At 38.2% G+C, this 17,154-nt stretch overlaps 1 protein-coding gene across 2 annotated transcripts in view; it reads right to left on the reverse strand.

Moving 5' to 3' along the window:
* Nucleotides 1-3,530: 3,530 nt before the first annotated feature.
* Nucleotides 3,531-17,154, reverse strand: part of spon1a (spondin 1a) — a 75,916-nt gene continuing 62,292 nt past the window's right edge. For both annotated transcript variants that reach the window (XM_078250304.1, XM_078250296.1), the window contains 9 exons: nt 13,850-14,051; nt 11,363-11,503; nt 9,730-9,805; nt 9,351-9,533; nt 5,998-6,168; nt 5,721-5,888; nt 5,228-5,392; nt 4,555-4,821; nt 3,531-4,442 (listed from right to left, as the gene is read on the reverse strand). In XM_078250304.1, coding sequence (XP_078106430.1) covers nt 4,279-4,442; nt 4,555-4,821; nt 5,228-5,392; nt 5,721-5,888; nt 5,998-6,168; nt 9,351-9,533; nt 9,730-9,805; nt 11,363-11,503; nt 13,850-14,051 — 1,537 coding nt within the window. In that variant the 3' untranslated portion in view covers nt 3,531-4,278. The remainder of the gene's footprint in view (nt 4,443-4,554; nt 4,822-5,227; nt 5,393-5,720; nt 5,889-5,997; nt 6,169-9,350; nt 9,534-9,729; nt 9,806-11,362; nt 11,504-13,849; nt 14,052-17,154) is intronic.

The following is a 17,154-nucleotide window of genomic DNA, read 5'->3' on the forward strand; positions in this document are numbered from 1 at the left end:
TCATAACAGCATGTCATAAAAAAGACAAAAAGTCATAGTATGTCATAAAATGTAATAGTATAGCATGCCATAAAAAAGTTATTAAAAAGTCATAGTATAGTATGTCAAAAGAAGTCCTAAAAAGTCATAGGATAGTTTGTCAAAAAAGTCCTTAAAAAGTCATGGTATAACATGTCATAAAAAAGTTATAAAAAAGTCATAGTATAATATGTCATAAAAAGTCATAGTATATGTCAAAGAAGTCATAGTAGGTCTATAGTATGTCAAAAGTCCTAAAAACATCATATTATAGCATGTCATAAAAAAGTCATAGAATAGCATAATATTAAAAGATCATAGTATAGTATGTCACAAAAACATAATATAACATGTCATTAAAAAGTCTTAATAAGGTCATAGTATAGTATGTCAAGAAGTTGTATGTCATAAAAGTCACAGTATACATGTCATAAAAAAGTCTTAAAAAAGTCATAGTATGTCTTAAAAAGTCATAGTATGGTACGTCAAAAAGTCCTAAAAAAAAGTCGCACTACTATATGTCATAAAAAAGTCATAGTATAGTATGAAAAATAAAAATCATAAAACAGTCATAGTATATTATGTCATGAAAAAGTCATACTATGTCGTAAAATGTCTCAAAATATGACAGAAAAAGTCATAGTATAGTATGTCATAAAAAGTTATAGTATACCATGTCAAAAAAGCCTTAAAAATTCATAATATAGCATGTCATGGAATAGTATGTCATAAAAAGTCATTGTACAGCATATCACAAAAAAGTCCTTATAAAGTCATGGTATAATATGTCATAAAAAGTCATAGTAGGTCTATAGTATGTCAAAAAGTCCTAAAAAAATCATATTATAGTATGTCATAAAATGTCTTAAAACATGACATAAAAAGTCATAGTATAGCATGTCATAAAAAAGTCATAGAATAGCATAATATTAAAAGATCATAGTATAGTATGTCACAAAAACATAATATAGCATGTCATAAAAATACTTTAAAAAGTCATAGTATAGTATGTCAAAAAAGTCATACTATGTCGTAAAATGTCTTAAAACATGACATAAAAAGTCATAGTATAGCATGTCATAAAAACGTCTTTTAAAAAGTCATAATATAGCATGTCATAAAAAAGACATAAAAAGTCGTGGTATAGTATGTCATAAAAAGTCATAGTATAGCATGTCATAAAAAAGTTATAAAAAAGGCATAAAACAGTTTGTCAAAAAAGTCCTTAAAAAAGTCATGGTATAATATGTCATAAAAAAGTTATAGTATAATATGTCAAAAAAGTCATAGTAGGTCTATGGTATGTCAAAAAGTCATACAAAAATCATATTATAGTATGTCATAACATGTCTTAAAACATGACATAAAAAGTCATAGTATAGTATGTCAAAAAAGTCCTTAAAAAGTCATGGTATAATATGTCATAAAGAGTTATAAAAAATAACTTGATAAGTTTGCTGTAACATAAAGTTTAGGACGACAATAATGTTTGATTTGAATATAACTTCATAATTTTGGTTTTGACAACATGTCTTTTGACCATCAAATCTTACAAGTAAGGGCATTTACCTTTACCAGGAAAACACTTGGCAAAGAGACAGCAAATCTGAGATTTGGTATTGAGTTTGAATTTGTCTCACTGCTAATCTGACTGAATCAACAAACATCAGCATGTTACCATTGTCTTCATGAACATGTTAGCATGCTAAAGTTAGCATTAAGCTCAAAGAACCATTGTGCCTAAGAACAGTGTCACTAGCATGGCTGTAGAGTCGTGTTGTTAAACAAAGAAGACCCCTGTGTCTCTTGCAGGTGTATCTATTTATAGCTTAGGCAGCCTGCATTATTAAATGTGCACACAGATGTTTACAGTTTGAAAAATGCTAAAGGAATTTCATCTCTGTTACAGATTCAGTACACAGTGTGGTCTTCCAACAGTTGAATCAGTATTTGGGACCAAAAGGTAATGGTTTGATCAAGCTGAATCTCAGAGACTGATGATCCATGTTTATTGAGTTTAATAGATACTGTAAAACATCTTACACATAAAAACACTGTGCACTGCTTTCACCACACAGCGTTGTGCCTGAGGCAAGTGTTGCAGTAACCTACAGTACACAAAGATATTGAGGCACAGCAACTAAACCAGTCAAAATCAAAAAGGTGATGTTTCAGATTAGTGATGCCAAAAGATGCTACCTAACTCATGTGGCAGAGTCCCTCTATCGCCACATCATGGACCTACATTTTTCTCAGTTATTGAAACCTTTGAAGCTCAGTGAGAAACAGGATAAATGAGAGAGAGGTTGGAGAGTTCTGTTTTTTTATGTCAGCAGTGTGGCCTGCCCCCAGAATATAAATATTCATCAATGTGTCCACAGACAGAGGAAACTCATTATAATATCACAGAAACATGGAAGGTCTACTGAAACTGAATCTTTGAGTTGATTTTCAGTCTGAGTCGGCTCTCAGAGCAGCTATACATAACCTGCATTGCACTAGACTAGATGAGGTCTAGAGGGGTTTCCAACCAGACCACATACAAAGATAAACAAACGCACATCCTTTGTCCATTTTTTGTATTTAATCCATGCACCTCTTGTCACAGTCTCTGCAGCAAGTTCTGTTTTAACAGCTCAATCACGACTGTATTAATTCCCCATCCATGTTTCCAACGCTTGTGAAGTGTGTAGGCTTTCCCCATGTGTGGTTGTGTTGGCATGGAAACAAGAACGGCATTGTGATGTGTGTATTGAATTTTTCAACTCTGTCCCTGCAGTGAGGAAAGTCTGACACCATCCCCTCCCCCCATCTATTACACCAGAGAGAAGGGGGGCAGATTCTTTCAAGATCTTAGCCAGCACATGGACATAAAAACTCACTGCATTACAAACCTCTATGTTGCTTTAAAGTGAGAGTACTCCCTCTCTGTAGAGTGACAAAATACATTTGAATGCTCTTCAGTTTCTGTCTAGAAGTTCTGTAAAATTATGTTCTGTTCCATTGCCTTTGACTAGAAGTTGTTCAGTTTGCTACTGTATGAATAAGTATTCTTATGAATTATCTGAAATAGGCCGTTCTTCATGAGTACTTTTACTTTTGGTAATTTATACATTGTATATTTTAATGCTAATACTTTTGCACTTTTAAAATTGTGAATGCAGGACTTTTACTGGTAACTGTATATTCTGTCATATTGCTGTTTTTACTTAAGTAAATGATGTGAGCCCTACTTCCACCAAAGACCAAATTACAATACAATAATGAATAAAATATGCCTCTGTAATTTTAAATGTGTCTTCATTAATCACACTGTCCATTTTGGCCATTCTATTTATATCTTATGTCTGGGTACAGAGGGAAGTTAAGGGAAGAACAAGCAGCCTCAGGAAAGACCAGTCTCCATATGAAAGGCAAGGGATTTAAGCTATGTATCGCCATCTAGTGGCAGCAGAACTATAAACCATCAGCTGTCTACATTGCACATTTATCCTCCAAAATAAAAAGACAAATCCAGGTGACAAGTTGTCACATTTACTTTTATTGTAAAGGTGATATTATTCCAAAATATTAATATGTTAGAGGAACAGAGAAGAAAAGGATGAGGAGACATCTAGAAAACATCTACACAAGACTTTGGTAAGAATCTTGGGACACATTCTTATCAAAACATTTCACAGGACAAAATAACAAAATCTTCTAACAATGCTCAAAATAATATAGATATCAATTGTGGTGCATCTACATGTACAACAATATAGCTGGGTAAAAAGCCAACTGGACATTTTGTGTCCTAGAAACAATTGAAGGCGTATAAAACACTGGAATGGCTGGGCACCTGTGCTTTAAAGTCTGGAATATACTGTACTACTTAAGGATACCACAATATATAACAGTTCTTTATCTTTTTATTAAATCAATTTATATTTCATAATTATATTTTTCAAGATATATTATACCACAACAAGTTTACAGTAATCTTGCAAAAGAGTCTTATGTGTATAAGAGCTAGTTTGAAACCAGAAGAATCAGCCTAGTTTAAATCCAGAGTTTTCCAGTGAGATCTTTGAGTTCAAATTCTCTTGATGACAACTGACCTGAGCTCTGGATTTAACCAAGACAGATTCAAGCATGTGCCATTTCAGCCCTAAACAGAGTGCATTGGATCATTGTGTGACAGTGTGCCATGCCCTGTGCTGTTCCCAGCCCCACTGTCATCCCTTCCTCCCTTCAACACCACCCCCTTTCCCCTACTACTTCCTAGCAGGGGTGCACATTACAAGCCCTGATCTCCTTCCTGTCCTTGCAGCTGGACAGCTGGGCGGTCTTAAACCTCTGCTTCACCGTCATGAGCCGTTCCTGAATACCTCCACCGCACAGCTTGGTACATTCTGTCCAACTTGACCATGGCCTCATTTTACACCCTAAGGATAGAAAAAGGAAAAGAGAGACCATCAGAATAATTCTTCCTTCCGATTTTTTGTTAATTATCTGTGTGGCGTTGTAGTTCCTAACGTAAGAAGGCTGAATACCAACCTGGATGCTCGGAGGTGACATCAGCTCGGCCCTGTTTGCTCCTCCTCTTTTCACGCTGTTCCTTGCGTCGTTTCTTCTCGTCACTGTTGGCTTGTCCTCGGTTGCACTTCCTGATCTTACACTTCTTCCTCTGGATGGTTTCAGCACACGGGTCTCCTCCAAACTGAGGCTCCAGCTTCACCATGCGTGTCCGGATAGTATGACCCTTCCCACAGGACTTATTGCACTCCGACCACTCAGTCCAATCTGACATGACACAGTCTATGGCTGGGGAGACAGAATTGGACAGTGGTTTAGAGGAAGTTGTGAGATGAGAGTGGTAACTGATGAGAAGTACAATAGATAGGGTTTGATTCGTTTTATCCTAAATTATACAGTGACACCACAGAGAATACATTACTGGTTTGCCACGGGGTGCGATTTGTTGTCACATGGCATTGATGTAGCACTGCATTAAACTAATAAGCACGGACATAAAAAAACAAATACATATAGTATATATTAACAACTGTCATTCCAAAAACAACACCATAGATTTTTTACATAAATTACAATACTTTTGAGGGACACTCTCATCAGTCTTGTATGTATCTGCATCAAGGCACCGGGTTGCATAACAAAGATGAAATGATCATGAATTTCCATATGTGGGTGTGTGGATAGAAATACTTACGACACTCTGGTAGCATGCACTTCTCCACCTGTTCTAAGTCTTCTGTACACTCGCCCAGCTCCACAGAGGACTTGAGCATGCGCTGTCGTGTCCTTGAACCCTTCCCGCAAGTCACACTGCAGTCACTCCAGTCAGACCATGGAGTCAGCATACAGGGGATTGTGTCTATACACAACAGGAGTCACCCAGTAACACATACATCCAGTGTTCAGATTTTACCATCACATACATCACATCACATGTGTGAAATATCTCAAATGCAACTGATCACTTTTTTTTTTTTTTAAACAGTTACATGCATGAATAGTAGCAGCAAAACAGCATCTGCCTTTTTAATCATGAAGGGACATAGGGAGTAGGGACAAAAGCTGATTTAAAAGTTTTGTCGTTCTGAATTCAATTAGGCTACCGGCCACTTGTGCCTGGCTGCTTAATGAGGAAAAAAAGTAAAAGGTGCCAGGATAGTTGTGGTCCTGAAAATGTTGCTACTCACGACATTCTGGCATCATGCACTTCACCACTTCTAGCACCTCTGCCCCACAAATGGAGCCATCTGCAGGAGGCATCTTCACCATGCGCTCTCTCCTCTTCATGCCAAGACCACAAGTGGCACTGCAGACATCCCATTCACCCCACTCTGTAACCAGACAACTGCTGGGTGCTAGGGGCCAAGATGGAAAGACAAGGTACAGTAAACCCACAGTGCTACTCACATTCTATAGTATGAACTAATACACTTGGGACAAACAAGGGGACAATGGACAACTCACAGCATTCCTCATTGACCACACAGTTTTCAGTGTCCTCTGTGGGCTGGGTGCAGACTGAGCCATCATCAGGGAACTGCTTCACATAACGCTCCCGGGAACGTGTGCCCATCCCGCAGGTCAAACTACAGGGAGACCAGGAGATCCACTCTGACAACATACAGGTGGAAGCATCTAAAGAGTCAAATGACAAAGAGGAAGATGCCAGAAAGCTTCAAGAGATGTAGGTGATTTTGGTAAATGACAAAAAGATTAAAAGGCACAGGGAACTCGAAATCGTGAATCTGTAGCTTAACAGGTGTCATGCATGCTGTATTGTCAATTGCTGTAAATTGCTTCTATGTTATTTTTTGACTACATTTTATAATCCTAGTTTAGATGCATGTTTGGCTGAACGCTGCCTGTTGTGAATCTGTTACATTTCTTTATGTAAAATTCTAAACAAAGCCTCTCTCATCTGTTTTAATTGGAATCATAAATTTGTATCATAAATTCTTACACTGTTTTCCTCCCTAAAGATGTATCTCCGTGAGCCTACCTTGAACCAATCCTTCTTTCCTCTGGTACCTCTTTCTTATCTAGGTACTCTCACGTCATCGAAGTGAATGGAGGTTTCTTGTTAGGTTGAACTTGGTGAAATTGTTCTGTACAGTCCTGGTTGTTGGGGGCTCATCACGGTCTAATATACAGTTCATGGCTGTGAGATCCTTCGCTTACCTTAATAGTGTGTTGCTATACTTTTCTGTTTCCGAGGTCGTTATCGATTTTTATTTGCACCTAACTGAAATGCCCATACTGTCCTGGCATTTGGAAAAATCATTGCGATTCTAAATCGAACTGAAGACATAACTTGTTCTCACAATAAAATAACTGTAGATGCCCTTCCTTTATTCAAAGCTAATGGTTCAAACATACAAAGTCACCTAATTGACAAGAACATTTGCAACTTGCTTTTCTTTGCAACTGGTTTCTTTTTTTTTCTTCTTTTTTTTTTAATAACTTTATTTTAGGCGTTTTCAATATACAGAAATAAGCATACATACATACATCCATACATATACAAACATACAAACTCGAGACATAGTCCCACTTTGGTGCCCTCCCCTTCTCCCTCCCCATACACCCTCCCATGGAACCAAAAGTTTGCATCTGGTTTCGTATGTAATTATGTGAGTCTCAATGCTCAATTTATCATTTTGTGATACCCGATAAATAAACTAGGGTTTTAAAAAGACAGTAAGTTCTGCTCAATAAAGCAGAGGTAACTGAATTGGAAACAGAGCTTCTAGTTACGTTAAGTACTGTAACTTTTATTACAGTTAATTATACTACTACAATGCAGGAAAGAAATTAGGGTGGTATTGTGTGCATCGTTGAGTCTGATCTAACTTTACAGTTGCACATATGGAATGTAACTAAAACAGCACACAATAATTTCAGAGTAGTACTACAGTACAGGTACTGTATAGAGAAACTTATGCATGCTTTCCAAGTAGGCCTGATGAATGCCGTACATTGCTCTCAGGTCTCCACAAAACTCTGTATCACAGTTTGTACAAAATTGTACAGAATTGCCTTGTTACTGAAATGTGATATATATATATAAAGCTGCCTTGCCTTACTTGTCTATAAATCTAATATAATATTCACAGACTTGCCCCCTGGGTACAATGCTTATAGTCTAAAGTCCCAGATGAGTCCCTGATAAAGCCATCAGATCTTTCTCTCTACTGTTCTCTGTACCAAACAGTGAGAGACAGAACAGAGACCTACAGTGAAGCTGCCTTTGGGAACAGTCTCGCTTTAGATCTAAGGACAGAAAATCAGGCTTTCAAGTGACTCCTAATACTAATACTAATAATAAAACGTCCCATGCAACAACACTCCCATTCTACTGTCTTCATTATTATACCCTTGGCTAGATAAAAAGTTAATCAACATATCCTCTTTTTCTTTTTTGACATATAGGTAAAATATGTAAATCACTTAATGTAAATAACTTTGAGCTCCATTTCTGTCCTTTGCCATGCAAGGTAAGTAAATATACAGTGACATGTTGTTGTATTGGATCTGTACTCCAGCTCGCTGGATTCAAAATGAAACGCCAACTTTGAGCTTTAATTCCACGGTCCTTACATCCACATCAGACAAACCATGTAGGAATTATAGCCCTTTTTATACATAGCTTCAACAATATGTTATTGTCGTGCCATTGATAATGTGTGTAGGCAGTCAGCCAGGCTATGCTGAAGAAGGACACCAGTGTGTATGCGTTATGTGCACCCACAGGAGGAAGCAGGAGCTACTTTCTCAGCACAGCTAATATGAATAAATGAGCAGTTTTATTGTGGCATTTATTTTCCTATTTTACTTTTGTTTGCCTGATTTTATTCAACTGTAGTGCTGAAGTGCTTTAAATGTGCTATTTAAATCAATTAAAGTTGACCATATTATCACGTCTCAAGTAATGGTCTTAATATTTCTGCATATTCAAGGTGTAAAACATGGCACAAATAATTAATCTCTAAAAAGATCAATCTGTCTGCCATTGATCTATAAATAAACGGCTTCTTTCAATGATGGAAAATCCAACCTATTGATCAACCTTAATTGGTAACCACGTTTGGTTTCATCATTACATCATTTAATCATCTGGGATTAATATAAATCATCCATCCTTGTCATAGATAGACATGTTGGTCAAAGGAATGGTGGTGCTTGGCAAAAGGTCAGGGGGTCAAACGTCATTATGTTTCATTATATCATTAGATAAGACCAAATTGTTGAACACAAAGAGTGACAGACTGACTGTAGATCAGTCAGTCTGTCACTCTTTGTGTTCAACACCCAACCTGCCTCTGGGGGAAAACAAAATTGTATAGAGAGAAAGAGAAAAGACGAAAAAATGAAAATAAAATAAACCTTGAACAACCAGCAGACATCATTTCTTATCTACTTAACATCTTACGAAATATTTTTAATGGCCTCCTGCAATTCAACTTGACTTGCTATAAAATGTAAAAGCCTGCCATTTAAACAAAGTGCTGTCCTTGCCTCTCCTGCTCTCAATTCATTGCTGCAGGAATCTAGTACCTTAGGTATTATCAATGGCCTACACGAATAACGATTTTAAACATGCCCCCAGTTTTTAGAGCGTCAAAACATTAATGGAAGCAGTAATCCTAACATTTCAATAAAATTATCAGAGAATAAAAAGGCTCATAAAGGCGCCTAGTGGATGCTGAACCTTCAGAAAACTCCAAATTAATTCAGATGTCTTTTACGTCATCTGCTACATGGACTTTTTTGTTTTCCTCGTGAACACAGTAACCTTCAGTCTTTAGATAGATACTCACCCTCATCACTGCATCCAGGCCCCATGCAAGGCTCAAAGTCCTGGGTGTGTGGGCAGGGCACACTAAGGTCCAACTGGGCCTTTAACATCCTCTGCCTCATCCGCTTGCCCTTTTCACAAGTGGCCGAGCTGCAGGCGGACCATGGAGACCAGTTGGAGTAGATACATGTCTCAGGGGTATCATCTGCAACAAGGTAAAGGGAATAAAGATACTACAATAGCCTAACACTGTTGCTGGCACGATGCTTTTCATCTTGTGTGTGTGTGTGTGTGTGAGAGAGAGAGAGAGAGAGAGAGAGAGAGAGAGAGAAAGAGAGAGAGAGAGAGAGAGAGAGAGAGAGAGAGAGAGAGAGAGAGAGAGAGAAGAGCAGGATCCAGACCTTCCTCTTTCTCCTCCTGGGCAATATCTGCTACAATGTCATCCACATTGTCTGGCACAATGTTGCACTGTTCGCCCTGCGGACACACAGACACTCAGTAATGTTAGGACATACTCCAGCACTCTGTATGTGCTCTGTTGCTTCAATTTTCTGCTCTCTTTAAATCCTTCTGTTTGTTTCTGATAGCTATCAGCAAGAGTGACAGCCGCAAAATGGGAAAGTCAACATACGCTTACAAATTCTCTTAATTGGGGCATCCACACAATACACAGGCAGAAGACATACTGTATGAGAACAAAAGTCCATGCATTCTAAAATTCTAAAAGTGTAAACTGAGCATGTGTGCATGCGTGTATGTAAATGATTAGAAATGGGTTGTGGCAAAAGGATCACAGAATAAACTCCCTACAGCTGCCTCTAGATGCCACTGAAGGACTGATAACCTTTTATCCCTTTCTGGTTTGCAGTCAGAGATCCCAGGGAACGTGTATTTCAGTGGATTTTAATACCTGTCATAAATGTTTTAAGTCACTTTTTTTTCAATGATTTGTTTCATTTCTATTGGCTGATGGTCTTTTATTAGCTGCATCACAACTCATTTGAGGCATTATGTAATTTATTATTCTTGATATAGCCTAAATTAAGAATAATTAACAATGGTGGTGATTGGTCAAAATATTACCCATCATCATCATTCATATATTGATTGATGAAATATCACATTCCCATTTTTGTAATAATACCTTACCTACTTTGAAGAAGAGTTGTTTGATATACTTAAGATAAGATAATCCTTCATTAGTCCCACAGCGGGGAAATTTGCAGTGTTTCAGCAGCAAAGGGGATAAGCTTGAAACTGAACTGCACAGTACTCACTACTACAACTACTAAAAACTGACATTTGATAACATCAATTATACCTTAGTATGCTTATTTTCATTTTTGTTGAATTTGGAAAGCAGCAAACAAAACGTGTTGACAGGTGCCCCAATGATTTGTTTTCACCTTGTGAAACACTACTCCCACACCACAAATACAGGTACTACATCCATCACTGATCAGTTGCTGTATTGATGGACAGGATTAAACTCACCGTCATACCTGCTGAGCAGCGATGAAGAAAAATGAAAGCTGTCTCTCCCTTCCTCTCCGTCTCTGATTTTGAAGCTTTTAAAAGGCATGAATACTTCTGTTCACAATGACGGCAGATGGGAAAGGTTGCCAGTTCTGTTTTTATGTTAATCTAATATGGCTGTTTTATCAGTGTAGCATATCATCTAGAGTGTTAAGAGTGAACTAAAAATACATTCTATGTGAGAGAGAAAAAAAACAGAGCAGAGAAGCAATCGAAAGAGAACAGACCAACCAAGAACCTTTTCCTTTTTCTTCTTCTTTTTTTACTTGCTGTGAGACGAAAGTGCTAATGACTGCGTCACTTTACTGCACACTGCAGTAATATGTACAGCACAATTCAAGTCTTGTTAGTATATCATTATGGTTATCAATTAATACTGAATGACGGTCTGAATGTTTACCTTCGTTTTTGTTTACCTGCATTATGACAATTATCCTACAAGACCTACAAAGTATCCGTCTTTGCCTCAAGTGCTGACTGGTATGAAAACAGACAGACCTTTCTGGCGATGCGTTCCACGATGACCCTAGCCACTGGAGTGATGGCGCCCCCTTCAGGGTCATAGAAAGGGCTCTGTGGATGATCCAGACTGGTCAGGGGACGGATCTTGTCCTGGGTCACAATGGGCTTGTTGGGAGACTAAAAAAGCACACAGAAAGAAAGAAGAAGAGAAAAAAAAACAGAAAGCTTGAGATTTTTGGGATTTAAAAAAATTACACATTGTCAGGATTTGTTTGAAAGATACATTACAATGAGCACAGTCACTCAAAGTTACACAAAGTCCCACAAAGGACAAGTCCCAAAGTGTAAGAGCAGCTGTGGAGGAGCATTGTAGTTTATATGGGAGATGCTCTTATTAGTCAACAGTAAAGGTCTGCCAGCATGGGGTTGATAGAAGCACCACCGCCAGAGGCGCCAGACAGAAGACCAGCTCATCCTTCATCACCCCCCCACTGAGACAACAGAAACTAAAAAACAGGCAAAGAGCAGTTCTGTTTGTTTTTGTGAGAGAGAGAGAGGGAGATAGGGAGAAGGGTAATGACTGGACACTAATTAAAAGATACAGCAAAAGTAATAGCACCAATGGATCTCATTACTCTGTTACAGGCCTGTGCCTTTAAAAAAAATTGTAACAGAGAGCCGGAGTCCCACCCCCCATCTAGAATAGCCTCTGCTCCACTATCCTCTGCTACACAATGTATTTTTGGATAGAGAGTTTCTTTCAATGATCTTTATGAAAAGCGTAAACATGATACTGTGTTCTGTCCTTATTCTCAGCTAAATGGATAGTACAGCAAGTTGTCATTTAAACAAAATGTGTTAATTTGGCATGTTACATCTACATCTCTGAGATGTTAGCTGTGCAAAACTCGTGGGAGTCGCTTTCTTTTATTGAAAATTGTGTATTTGGACAAAAAGAGCATTACAGTGGATACCTTAGTTTCAGATTACTGTATACCAAGTGGTACAGACAACTATCACTGTATTACCTTGATCCTGAAGAAAACTTGTAGAATATGTGATGATGCTAAGGCAGGTTCTGGAGTTATAAGGAGTATTATAAGTTAACTGCTGCAACATATATGTTTTGAATATGGCTAATAATAATAATAATAATAATAATAATAATAATAATAGCCATTACAGTACAGTTCCATTTAGTCAGTATGAGGCACCAAGTTTATGTAAGAAAGGACAGACGTAGTGTACAAGGGAGTGTGTGTGTGTGTGTGTGTGTGCGTGTATGTGTGTGTGTGTGTGAGAGAGAGAGAGAGAGAGAGAGAGAGAGAGAGAGAGAGAGAGAGAGAGAGAGGAAATAAATTATGCCTGAGGCTGGCCAAAACAAGCAAGAGAGCACAGTTCAGCGGGTTCATCTGTGAGCTCCAGGAATCAGCCAAATGTGTCACACATGTCATCATAGAGTTTGGTCAAACATGTACAGTACACGCACAGCCTAATCTGTTAGTGCTGACTGGAGACACTGAGCATGCAGCAGGCAGCACCTCAGGGTGAGGGCGGGTGGGGAAGACTTTCAAGGGTGTTAAAGGACAATTGAATGGGTGATGAATTGTTACAGACTGGCAGTGTGTTAGGAGGTGAGAGAGGGAGTGACTGTGAGTGTGAGCAGACAGGCAGATGAAGAGGTTGGCGTAATGACAAGGTCAAAACCCGAGTGTGAAGGGAAGACTCAGCTGGTGATGAGAGTGAGGAGGAAGATTATTCACGGTGTAAAGGGTGGAGAGAATAGCAGTTTGCAGAAGGCTGTGATTGCTGTGGAATTGTGGGGTTGTAACCTGAGTTGAGTCAAACTTTGTTTTTGTTGCATGTTGATGATGATAGAGAGTTCCATTTCCCCCTAGTTTTTCACTTATAATCACTGGTACATTTTAAAACAGAATAAATGTGAAATGGCTGTTTCACAGAATAATTCGGTAACACTTTACTTGAAGGTATCTACATAAGAGTGACATGACACTGTCATGAACACATGACAGTGTCACGACACATGAACCCTAACTCTAACTCTAACCCTAACCCTAACTTGTCATGACAAAAAACGAATGACACTTAATGACAGAAGCGTTATGTCATAAACGTTTTTGACTTGTTTATGTTTATGACACGTTCATGACAGTGTCATGTCACTCTTATGTAGATACCTTCAAGTAAAGTGTAACCAATAATTCAATGACAACTGACAAGTATGACAGTAATGTGTCAAATCTACATTTCAATAAATGTGATTAAAGTTTGTACTAACTTTTAAGGTCTCTAGGCCCTTCCAATGAATCAAATGCTACAGTTTTCAGTAAAAGGATATTTCAGTATTTGCTGTCTTCACCAAAAATACTAAAAATGAATAACAGTTAACTAAGAAAAATAAAATAAAAATAAAAAAAATGTTATGCATGTTGGGCAAATTACTGAAGTGACATAATGCCATAATAAACAACATTTTTTAAATGCTCCAATGTTCTCACTGACCTCATATGTCACCCCGCTGTCAGTTCCTGCATCCCAGGGGATCAGGTCCTGGACCACCCTCTGGACCCAACCACACTCCTTGGTACACAAGTCCTCAGCAGACAAACCCACATTCCAGTCTGGACTGGGCCCCAGCATGGTCAGGAAGGACATAAGGTGACGGCTCTGGTCCACTGAGAATTCGGCTGAGGGGGGGGCCCGCCTGAAAGAGAGAGTGAGAATGAGGTCTGTGTGATTCAAAGCAGTTTGTAAGTGTGAGTAAGGGAGAGACAGAGATGTTAGCTGCATCCCAACTGGCCTGTGTCCTTCAGAAGACCTGAGGCTCGGCTGCAACTGCTCGCCCCTAAATGAGATGTCCAGCCTGAACAAAAGCAAGCCTAGTGAAGCACTTGGTTATTTCTCGTGAACTTATAGTCATACATTTTCAATTGAGACACCAGAGAGTTGCCCTCAAATGGCTAACAAAGTGTAAATACAAGAGGAAACGTTTCTGATACCCAAATTAATAAGTTATGACATTCTACTGACAGTGTACCAAGTTAATAGTAATCAACAACACAATATGCTGTACTTACTATGGCTGTAAGGAATTAAATGCCATAGTCAGCTAGTTGGAAGGTTTATATAATCGATCCACCAGTCTGGTACACACAAGGGATATCAAAAGATCAAGTTTTTTTTAGCCCTGAGTCCATTAATATTGGGTATGTGCCGATGCCAAGGCCAATCAAAAATTTCTGAAACACGTTTGTTAGTGTCAGAGATTAGAGAATCCATGTATTTCAGGGTGCTGGGACTCAGTGTCACTCGCACTGGCGCAAGTTTGCATTGAAGTAGGAAACTCTGACTCCTTTAGAGAGATAGAAAGGTAAGGTACTTACACTTCCTATAAATAAAGTGCAGACAAATATGTAGTTGACATATTTCTAGACTCACTTTGCCAGACCACATCTATCTCCACAACACATTTTCTCTTATCCAGCACAAAAGACACACACACACACACACACACACACACACACCCACCCACACCTCTGGTCATCTGTCATGACCAATGATTGACAGCTAAACTAATTAAGAACTTTCCCAGCCAATACAACATTAATTAAAAGTGGGAAGATTCTTGTTTAAACATAGACAATTCACCAGTAATTCCTTTTCAGCTGTCATCATGCCCATATAAATCCATTTGACTTCAGCCAACTCAGTCCTGCCCCTGCACACTCTGCTAATGATGGCCTCTGAGAATGTGAAATAGCCCTTATCCACTGGGAACACACAACTTCACTCGACTCTCCCAGGCCTCTGCTCAGTGAGTACTGTATGTCTAAGATTTATACACATACAAGAGATATTTGGGCTCTACAAAAAGGTAAAGTGTATTTGACAGACAAGGAGAGACAGAGCAAGTCTGGTAGCAAACGAGGAAGGGATAAATCACCCTAAAGCAGACAACCCCAGTGAAATGCTTTTATTAATCAGAAATGTTTCTGTTTATAAATGTGTGCATATTTTTGTAGATGTGTTGAAATGAATGGTAATAGTTGTCATGGTGTTGCCACATAGATATTTGGAAATTTGATCGATTGGATCTTGGTCCTGCCTTGCTAGCTAACAATGCCATAATAACTGCAGTAGACCTTTTACCAGCTTGTGTTCAATACTTTAACTGACTGGCATTTATTAGAAGGGCATGATTTATTTATTTGTCTAATGTTTTTATTTGTTGACCAAGCATTCAGCTATTTTCAAAGATTATTCTTTGGGCTTTTCTGCCTTTATTTGATAGGACAGCTAGGGGGAAAAGACATGCAGGAAATCGTCACAGATCGGACTCGAACCCTGGACCCCTGCGTCGAGGCATAAACCTCTCAGTATATGTGCGCCTGCTCTACCCACTGAGGCAACCCAGGCACACGTTCAACTATATTGTTGAAAGCTGGGGCATTCAGACAACCTCAATATTATTTTTATGTTAAATTTTGTATTTTTCATACCAAAAATACTTGGTTGCACAGTAGCTAGTAGAAAAAGAGGCTTGCTACACACTACACACACACATATAAACCATTGATGTCAACCCCAAAAGGAAGAATGACAGAAATAAAGAAGGTAGCTCATTAACGACTCAATTCTTGTCTTCAAAAGTTCCTTATTTCACACAGTTGACAAACAGCTTATTTTCTTTAAGCTGCTAATCAAATGCTATGACACCTAAGCAGTCTTCTTGTTATTAGAAAGACACCTGACAAGCGAGAACGGGAGTGGGGGGACGACAAGGAGCCAGCTGAGTGTTATGAAGGTACTGTACTGTGCACATTGGTGAAACTACACTGCTTACTTGGTGTTTTTGCGTCAGAATCTGGTGACCATTTGTGAGTGACAGAGTGTTTGATGGAGTTTGTTTAAAAAAGGATGTCATTTTCTTTCATGCTAACAAGTGTGTAAATTCTGGATTTGTACTGTACTAGAATGAGTCACATAGACTTTCCTGAGGTAGTCTATTTTGCTTTTTTATCAGTAGACTTTAAATGTGAGGTTTCATACTAGACAATGTTGAAAACAGTATTTTGGTAAACTCAAATTTGTGGCTTAGGTAAGCGTTGCTTTAAAAAAATCTCAGTGCCTGTCTACTGATATATAAGTCTTTGTCTGTGTAGGTAGTCAGTGACATAACTAACATTTAAATGTCAAGTTCTGAAAATATCCATCCCTACTTTCAGTATAATGCAACTCCATACTATAACTTAAACATATAATTGAGTCAAATTCAGCCTCTGCCTCATCTCATGCTTAGAATCTCACTTTTTCCATTCTATTTTATTGTTTTATCTTCTTTAGTTTAATTACTGACATATAGTAAACTTCCATTGATGTGCTTTTCTATTTGATTGGGCTTTTTTTAGTTTCAAAAAACAGGTGACCCTGAAACATAAGGTTATCTCTTTTTTCCAACAAGGATTTGTCAAGTACACCTTATTTTCTGGAAAAGAAATGACCATACTCAAGTTTATTTATTTTTCCCTATTATGTATTGAGCCTCAGCCACTGCTGTAGACATACTGCTCTAATATGTGTGATAATGGCTATCACTTCTTTAGCCTCATTCCATTCTCATCTCCCATCCCCTTCAACATCTGTGCTGCTTTACCCTTTGTTCCAGCAACCATTTGGCTCTTTAAAGCCAAATTAAATTGAATGCTTAGTTTAAGAGGAGGCACTAACCTAAGAAAAGAAGCACTACTACTGTAGAGTAATTAAACCCTATTCTTCACCAAAGTTTTATATAATCACTTCCTTATTCT

Source organism: Sander vitreus, chromosome 1 (assembly GCF_031162955.1).
Source record: "Sander vitreus isolate 19-12246 chromosome 1, sanVit1, whole genome shotgun sequence".
In the NCBI taxonomy this organism is placed as follows: Eukaryota; Metazoa; Chordata; class Actinopteri; order Perciformes; family Percidae; genus Sander; species Sander vitreus.